The sequence below is a fragment of the Haliaeetus leucocephalus genome, unplaced genomic scaffold (assembly GCF_000737465.1).
Source record: "Haliaeetus leucocephalus isolate CR32 unplaced genomic scaffold, Haliaeetus_leucocephalus-4.0 Scaffold871, whole genome shotgun sequence".
Taxonomy (NCBI): domain Eukaryota; kingdom Metazoa; phylum Chordata; class Aves; order Accipitriformes; family Accipitridae; genus Haliaeetus; species Haliaeetus leucocephalus.
In genome coordinates this window covers 4,782,677-4,792,133 of record NW_010973307.1, presented here as the reverse complement: position 1 = coordinate 4,792,133, position 9,457 = coordinate 4,782,677, and the positions used below count along the sequence as shown (strand labels likewise).

Here is a 9,457-nt window from a genome sequence, read left to right as displayed (position 1 = left end):
GGCATGTCCTTAAACCAGGGGTTAGAGTTTAATGAGTTTAGGCTCTGGTTTTTAAGTACACAGAGCAGCCTTCACATCCTAGAAGGCTAAATGCTGCAGGAGCAGCCTTACTCTTCTAAGTTCAATCCCTCAGCTCCTGCACCCACAGCACAGGTATGGGAGCTTGGATGCTTTTACTCCTGGGGCAGACTTGCCTCCAGTACTTCCACGATGCACGCAGCTGAGGGACGCTTCTTGGGGTCCTCACTGGTGCAGACAGAAAAGAGGTCGATCATGTGCTGGTAGGATGAGTCCAGTTCCTCCATGTTGAGGGCTGGGCGGGTTCCCAGGGCTGCATAATATGCTTCCTCATCGAAGCAGTCTTCATCAAAAGATTCATCTGCACAAGAAAGTGGCAAAGGTGTTGGGAAGGGTGCTGGAAACCGCGCTGCTCCCTTGGGTCATGGGGCTTCGCTCCCTGGCTGCCCCTCATGCATCACAGGATGGTTTGGGTGGGAAGGGACATTTCAAGTTCATCTAGTTGTCCCCCTGCCATGAGCAGGAACATCTTCAACTAGACCAGGTTGCTCAGAGCCCCTTTCCTCGTAGCAGAGGTGTTCCAACCCTCAGATCATCTTTGTGTCCCTCCTCTGGACCCACTCCAACAGGTCCATGTCTCTCCTGTGCTGAGGACCCCAGAGCTGGACGCAGGACTCCAGGTGGGGTCTCACCTGATCAGAGCAGAGGGGCAGAATCCCCTCCCTCGACCTGCTGGCCACACTGCTTGGGATACAGCCCAGGACACGGTTGGCTTTCTGGGCTGCAAGAAAGCTGTCACGTCCAGCTTTCATCCACCAGTACCCCCAAGTCCTGCCTTGCAGGGCTGTGGTGGGCTGTAACCTTCATCTCAGCTTCGCTATTCCTTTGTTATCCCTAATTACTGCCTAGGATACATCATTACTTTGACTTAAATCACTTATTTTGAAGCTCTATCTACCCCCTTTCTCCTAGGAGAATAACTGAGTCACCCCTGCAGAGCTGGCTGGGAAAAAGCTCTGCAGCCAGGAGACACTGAGAGCAGGAGAGTGAGGAAAAATCCCCTGGCTGCCTAGAGACCAAGTCAGAAAACACAAGCCAGCCTGCGGGTCCGTGCCAGCGCAAAGGCTGAAGCAAGAGTTTTTCCAGCACAGCCCATAGGATTCTTAGCTTTGTATCACTCCAGGGCACAGATCTGCCTGCAGGCAGCTCTTAGCAGCCCCTGCCCATCCCATCCACTCCCTGCCTTGGCTGCTCCATGTAACTCTGAACGACAGGGTGGCCAAGAAGGCCAACAGCATCCTGTCTTGTATCAGAAATAGTGTGGCCAGCAGGAGCAGGGAAGTGATTGTTCCCCCATACTCAGCACTTGTGAGGCCGCACCTTGAATACTGTGTTCAGTTTTGGGCCCCTCATTGCAAGAAAGATGAGGTGCTGGAGCATGTCCAGAGAAGGGCAACAAAGCTGGTGAAGGGTCTAGAGCTTATGAGGAGCGGCTGAGGAACTGGGGTTGTTAACCTGGAGAAAAGGAGGCTGAGGGGACACCTTATTGCTCTCTACAACTACCTGAAAGGAGGTTGTAGCCAGGTGGGGGCCAGTCTCTTCTCCCAGATAACAAAAGGACAAAAGGAAACAGCCTCAAGTTGCACCAGGAGATGTTTAGATTGGATATTAGGAAAAATTTCTTCACTGAAAGGGTTGTCAAGCACTGGAACAGGCTGCCCAGGGAAGGGGTTGAGTCACCATCCCTGGGGATATTTAAAAGATGTGTAGACATGGTGCATAGGGATATGGTTTAGTGGTGGACTTGGCAGTGCTAGGTTAATGGTTGGACTTAATCTTAAGGGTCCTTTCCAACCTAAATGATTCTGTGATTCTGTGACAAATCCCTGCTTCCTCTGTGCTTTGTCAGAGATGAGCAGGTGTTTGGCAGCTTGGGTACAGCCCTGAGCACCCTTAACCTGGGCACAGCACACTTTCTTTAGCTTCCCTTTTCCAAAAAGGCTCAGCTGCCTCAAATATTTTTGTGCGCCATTTCAAGCACAATGTCATTTTAAGCTTTTCTGGCCGCATCATTTTGGTGGTATCTCAACAGCATCCACCACACAGCTACAGCCTGACAGATTGCTCCTACACTGCTGTGACAGCAGAGGACGTGGGATGGAGCCGGAGGACAGCCGAGCACACTGCAGGGCTGTTGGGGACATATTTCAAGCCTACCGAACTGCACTGACGGGCATCTGATGAGCAGCCGAATTTCAAAGAGCTCTATCCAGCTGTTAGACAAACAGCTGGAGCACTTAAAGAGCACTGGTTTGCAATGATTAGTTACCATCATTTATCAACTTCTTATGGTGGAGTTAAGCCAAACGAAGCTGAAAGCAGCCCAGGCCCCTGCACAAACACTGAAGGAAGCCGGCAAGCACCCGCTGCAGAGCAGCCTTGGGGTAGTGCTGAGCACCTTGGTGCTGCAGCAAACTCCCCACTGAACTCCCTGTGAAGAGAGGCAGGGCTGGGAGACGCAGCAGGCACAGACACACGCTTGCAAGCCCTTTGGATGGCATCTCTGGGAGACCCAGCATTTTGGGGGTACTAACACATGCTGCAGATATCAATCCTACTAAGAGAGGAAAGCATTTCTAGGAGCAGAAGTTGCTCACCAGCAAGGTATAGAAACAAACCTTCGTCATCAGGGTCATCATCCAGGTTGAGGTGGGGCACGGAGAGGGTCATCATTTCCCAGAGAGTCAGCCCAAAAGGGAAGATGTCAGCCTTGTCGGTGATCACACCGTCATCCTGCAGGGCTTCCTTGGGCTTCCAGGGCTCAGTGCCGATGTAGTACATCTCTGGGTCACTCACTGGAAGGAAACACCACAGCTTGGGTCTCTGCTGGGACTTGAGACACTAAGACACAGTCACAGCTCGCCACACAGCAGGATCTTTTAGGGGCCTGAACCTATTTTTCATTCATATCTGTGTAGTCTCAAAGCCCCTGTAACCTGCGGCTTGCTCTGCAGCAGTGCCAGACCCACGGGGGCTCATGCTTCTCCACAGGCCTGGCAATGTGCGTTGGGGACTGCGGAAAAACCTCCGTGAGGAGATTTCACAGTGGAGCGTCCAAGGCCATGCAGAGCGTGGACAGAAGGCCAGAGCTGTGCTCTGTAGCTTAATCCTGCTGTAAGACACTCCACAATGAAGAAGTGAGAAATTACCTGTGTTTTACCCAGGTTTCTCCCTTCCTCAGCTTGGCCCCTGCTGGGGAAGCAGAACAGATGTGACAGCAGTCACAGGGCACCTGGCCTAGATAACACCAGGGGACAAAGCTAACCCAACCCTGGTCCTCACAAGGCTCTGCCAGCCTCCACCACACAGTGCCTCCCGCCAGCCATGCAGTCCTCCTGCTTTCTTTACTCCAGCCCAAACCAAGTTCTCACCACTTTGTTCAATTTAATGCCTCCTTGATCTTAATTAGCCTTGGGAGAGTTGAAATGATCAGCTCTCAGCCCAACGAAGGAAAAACCAGCTCTGACTTGATCCCTTATATCCCTCTCTCAATTACAGGCCCCACTCCCAAGAGAAGAGTGCCACATTTCCACCCCGCTCTCCCTAGCAAATTCCCGAGCTGTCAGCAAATCTCAACTGTTCAAGAAACTTTTCTCTTGGAGGGCTGATCTTCAAAGCCTGGCCTGTAACAAGAAGCGAATGCCAAAATCCCTCGACACTTCACGGGTTGTTGTGCTTTAATCCTTGGCTACCACACAGACAGGGACCCAGCACCGTCGCTGTCGGTGGGTGCCGGTTGTCTCCTCAAGACCATGAGGCAGCAAAGCCAAAATCAGGGCTGGGTGGAGAGGACTTCTTCCTGTTAAACCAGCCCAGAAACTGATACTTTAACCACACTCCTCTCCAGGAGATTACACTGGGGCGCTGCCTCCAGCTCTCTCGCTCCTTATAAAATGGAACAGCTACTAATAAAAATGTAATAGAGCAGCTTTATAAATTATGAGGCTGTCGCAGGCCCAAGCGCTGTGTAAAGCAGTGGAGAAAAGCATTCTTGTAATTAACCCAAACACATTCCTGCTGTTCACAGCCAAGCCACGACGCCATTAGACATCTGCTTCTCATTTACATGAAGTCTTTATAATGCTCACAGTTGGCTCGTGCTTCCTTCTAGCCCTACGAGAAAGATTCATTTACTTAACTCTCTGGCAAGAGCATCTCCTCAACAGGGTCCAGCAGGGCCTGATCCAGCATCCCGTGTACAATGGCATTCCTGCCCGTGGGAGTGAATGCGTGAGCATGGAAGGGCACGAAACAGATGTCACAAGTCTGGAGAATTAATGCTGGACCTTCCGAAGATCCCCTTCACCTGCACATGCTGCAAACCACGAGCCAGTCCTTCCCTCTGAGGACACAGAGGGGTAAGTGTGTTTACTCTGCTCCCGGAGCCAAACTCTGGCAGCCACCACGCATTCAGGTCCCCTTCCCAGCAGCCCGACCTACCAGTCATGTTCTCATCCAGGGGCAGGGACACTCCCACATCACAGATCTTGATGGCTTCAAAGTCACCTTTAACGACCACGTTTGAAGACTTGATATCTCCGTGGAGCAGTTTCTTATCGTTGTGAAGATACTAAGAGGCAGAGAGGAGTTGTTAACACCTACTCACAGATACAGCCATGGAGAGGCAGGAAGAGCCATTTGGACAGCAAAGCACCAACTTCTTAATGTTTAACAAATTTAGCCTTAAAACCTCGAGGATGGGTACCTGTAACATGTATAAAACAGGGCAGGTTGTTCCACTCAGCCTAGTTTTGGAGGCTTATGGTTGCCTTTTAGTGAAAGACTGCAAGAAGCGCCTCTAGCAACAAGTACTTGAGAGCGGGTGTGAAGCCCGGGTATTAGCTGATGGCCAAGCACACATCTGCGTTATCCCGGGAGCTCAGAGCTGCATCTCCCCGGCAGCAATAGCACAGGACTTGCTGCCATGGCCAGGTCAGCCTGTGCTTTACCCTGACCACTGGCATAGCCCAGGGGGAGGCTCAGAAGCCATGCCGTGTTTAGACAGAGCACCCCTGAGTCTCCATTCCCCTCTTTTTTCCCCTAAAAGCAACCTCAGTGCGGCAGTGGCTACTGCAGCTCGGTGAGAGGAGGTACACAAGCGGCACCAGCTGGCAGCCACGGGCATCAGCTAACCATTTTCACTGCCAAGACCAGCTTCCTGCAGCTGCCTGGTGCAGCAATAAGGATGCAGGAGCCAGCAGCCAGCTGGCTAGCGAGCAGGGACAGCAGGTAGTCCCAGGGGAGGGCAGCAGGACATTCATGACAAAAACTCCATTGCATCCCCTTTTATATTACTTCAATCTCAAGCTTCAGGGCTCGGTTTTTCACCTGAGTCTGTACAGCACCCCAGTAAAAAAACCACCCACCAAGGCCTTATACGAAGCATCACAGCATCTGCTCTCCATCTGCTGGCATGGCCCTCACACACCGAATTAGTTTATTTTTCCAGTGTCACCAGTGTATATGATTCCACACAGAACAGCTATGGTTAATATTAAACATACCTTCAGCCCCCTCGCCATGCTCAAGGCAACTTTGAAAATCGTGGCAGCAGGGAAAGGGCCCAACCGTTCTGCACTTCTTTCTTCAATTAAGTCATTGAGAGATTTTTCTCCTCCGTACTCCATGGCCAGACACATGCTTCCATCGTTGGCCTCGGTAAACGCACGGTAACCTTCCAACAAAGATTGATTTGTTAAAGAGCCGAAGCAGTTTCTGCGTGCTTGCCAGCCCAATGGAGCCAGAGCATTTGGGGCTGCTACCCAGGTGTTTTCCCAGCAGCTCCAACCAACCCCAAACAAATTCACACGCCAGGGGGACCTGGCTTGCGGCTTCACATGGCAAGGTGAAGCCACAGGAATGTCTGTGGAGACCTGCGCGGGCACGAGCCACAAACCTTGTCGAGGTAAAGGGGCTCCCTCCTCCAGGAGGGCACACAGACACTCCCCTGTTGCTTCCCAGGTCAGCTTTGCACCCCGTGCCGGGGCAGGGAGGTTTACCCCAATCTTTGCGGGACAGAGAACCAGGAGAAAGGAGGGAGGAGAGCAGCAACAGATCTGCAGGACAGACATTCCCAGTTGCAAAGATAAGGGGCCACAGAAGCAAGACAAAAGGCGGAGGGGGGATGTTTGGGAAAGCCAAGCCCTCATCTCACAGGGGCCATTTCACAAGGTTAAGACTAACGCCCATACAGACTGTCATGTAATCTTTCCTCCTCCATGTTTTACTCCTGTCTGCAAACAATATTCTTCAGGTGGAGTTACAAATGGCAAAGTCTTGCATAATAGCATAACAAAAGTCTTATCCTGCTCGTGATTTATAGCACCTTTTACAAAAAAGCAGTGAAATGCTTGCAGTGTGAAAGGTCAAGCCTATCTTTGCTCTTAAATTCCTGCCAGAAGCAAGACATGCCATTTTAGGGATATAAACAAAATTCCTTGCACGCAGGATTTCTAACACAAGGGACCACAAGATAGTTTAAAGCACAAATAAGAGGATAAAGTCAGACAAAGCTGCTGTTCTGACTGGCAGGAGAGATTTTAGACAAGATAAGATCAGAAATTAAACACAGACTAAAGCAGCTTCTCAAAACATTCCTACCATTGAGAGCCAAGAGCCTCACAGAGCCTCAATTTTCACTTACAAAGGTGTGTCATCAGAGTGAGACCCGGAGCCTTATTCTGCACACAGAAGCCATCCCAAATATCACTAACATATTGCCTGTCCTCTGCAACTTTACGGTGGTCTCTCCTTTCCCTCAGGCCATAAGCTAAAGCTGTGGTGCTGGCCCAGCCCTGGGGCGGACAGTGGTTTCTCCAGAACCAACCCGCAGCTCTCCTCATGCCAGAGCTGCCCCGCAGCACAAAGCCGGCAGCAAGGCACCTCTCAGCTCCCGGGGCCGCCCCAGCACACCAGCAGCTTGTGAGCCCACCGTAACTGTTTCTGTGGGGTAACTTACCCAGATAACCACCTCTCAGTGACCAACGCCGATCTCAACAGGCAACGAAGCACCAAGGGCCATCTTCTGCCACCAACCGTGCTGCCCCGGCAGCCCAGGAACACTTCCAAGTCCCCATCACGCAGGGCAAGACTAAGTTGATTTAATAAGGTCCACAGTGGGCCCAACCAAAGGCACAGGCAGCCTGGCAACCCATCTTTGAAGCGTAAGGACGGGGCAAGCACGCAGTGATCCTTCCCCTGTGCATCCTCCCAGCCACCACACCCTGGGGCTCCAGACTTCCAGAGCCAGTTGGGGAGGTCTGTAACCCACAGCCCTCGGTGCGAGAGGAACCCAGAGCCAGGGAGCGCAGAGAAACCCTGCAGCAGCCTCGTGTCCCATCAGCTGGCTCCAGAGTCAGCTCCAACAGCTTGGTTTGCAATTGAAGCAACACAGGCTGTGCTGGAAACTTACCCACGATGTTGGGGTGCTGGAGGTTTTTCAAGATCTTGGCTTCTTCGTTCAGTCTCTGCTGATAGATGCTCTGCTGGCTCCTGTTGCATTTGGAATTAATTTTCTTCACAGCCCAAGGGGAGCGAGACAAACCTCTGGGAGATCTGCATGGGAAAACCCACACATCTCAGAACTGCTCCATTCATAAGCAGCACCATGGTTAAAGCTCACACAGGTCACTGAGGAGCTATTCTGGAGAGCTCCTGCCTTTATTTTGTGGAATTAATAAAGAACAATGCTAAAATAAACTAAAGTTTGCTAGCACGCACACCACAGAGGCGCATAGTAATGCTTTGCCATATACAGTGCTCCTCCATTGAATCTTCAAGCATTTTAGAGAAGAAGATTTGTACGGATTTTCATTTTCAGGTGGAGGAGCTGAGGCTCGGGGAGGAAAGCAGCTTGCCCAGCAGGCCACAGGAGAGCCAGGAACAGACCCCAAATGCCTGAATTCCAGGCCAGGGAAAGGCTGATGGGATTATCCCAGAACGATGGGCTCCTTCCCAGCACCAATACCTCCAGCACACACAAGACAGCTGGAAATCCCACACCCCTTCCTCGACTCCGTGCCCATTTGAAGGGGTGCAGGCAGCATCAGAAGGTTGGTGATGGCAGCACTTTCCATCCCCTATATTATTCTAGAGGAAAAAAGATGCCAAGCCCTGTTCCCAAGCAGCACCTCATGCCTGCGCTCTCACACGTACCTTTTCATCAAGTAGACGTTGACCCCAGTGCCGTATCCAAGCTTCTGCATGAAGGGAGAGGCTGGGATGGTGACAGAAACTGCCCCCCCATCTAAAAAGAAAAGAGAAACCCAGCCTCGCAAATGACTCCATACTGCAGATCAAACAGCAAGCAGCAGCTTCTCACTACAAGCTCTGATGCTCTAATTACAAATCACACTTATGATTCTACCGTATGCGCTGTGCTATATGCGGAAGGAGTTTGGATTTTTAGAAAAGCTCCTTTCCAACCCCCCCCCCCCCCCCCAGTATCTTACCAAATTCGAACTCCAGGCCCACTGAGCTATCACTACCACCCTCATTAGGTTTCTCACCCAGGACAGCTCTCTGTAAAGCGCTGTGCAACGTTTTATACTCAAGCCTGATCTTAAGATGCAGCTTTTTGGTTCGTATCTACTCTCTGGGCTCAGCAGCCATACTGGGTTTGACTGGGATAGAATTAATTTTCTCCACAGCATCTTGTATGGGGCTGGGTTTTGGATCTGTGATGAAAATGGCATCGATAACAACACAGGGACGGTTTAGTTATTGCTGAGCAGTGCCTGCACAGCATCAAGGCCTTTTCTACTTCTCACACTGCTCTGCCAGCAAGTTGGCTGGGGGTATGCAAGGAGTTGGGAGGGGACACGGATGGGACAGCTGACCTCAAATGACAACAGGGACATCCCAGACCATATGATGTCACGCTCAGCAATAAAGCTGGAGAGAAGCAGGAGGAAAGGGGAAACATTCAGAACAATGGCGATTGTCTTCCCAAGTCACCGGGATGCAGGATGGGGATGGCCAAACACACCCGTCTGCCGATGAGCAGCGGTGAATGGACTCCTGAGTTTGCTTTGCTTGTGCATGCAGCTTTTGCTTTACCGATTAAACTGGTTTTATCTCAGCTCCTGCGTTTTCTCACTTTTACCCTTCCGATTCTCTCCCCCATCCTGCCGGGGCAGGGAGGGGAGCGAGCAAGCGGCTGAGTGGTGTTGAGCTGCCCACCGGGGTTAAACCACGACACCCACCCCCAACAGGCCGGTTTAACACCCATTGCCCCCCACCCCCGTGGCAAAGCACAGAGCCCCCAAAGCATTCTGTTTCCCCGCCAGCCCCTCTGGCAAGATTTAGGGCTCACGCCTGAATGCGACTCACCAGATTTCTCCCTGTGGGCCAGGCTGTTTTGAGACTTGAAGGCTTCCAT

General features: G+C 51.6%; 1 protein-coding gene across 1 annotated transcript; it reads right to left on the bottom strand.

Annotated features, from left to right (window-relative positions):
- Positions 1-173: 173 nt before the first annotated feature.
- Positions 174-9,457, bottom strand: PBK (PDZ binding kinase). The gene is made up of 7 exons (XM_010583213.1): positions 9,409-9,457; positions 8,233-8,323; positions 7,490-7,632; positions 5,583-5,752; positions 4,519-4,648; positions 2,697-2,873; positions 174-379 (listed from the first exon to the last, which is right to left on the bottom strand). Exons 1-7 carry the CDS (start codon positions 9,455-9,457, stop codon positions 174-176), a joined length of 966 nt encoding a protein of 321 aa, XP_010581515.1.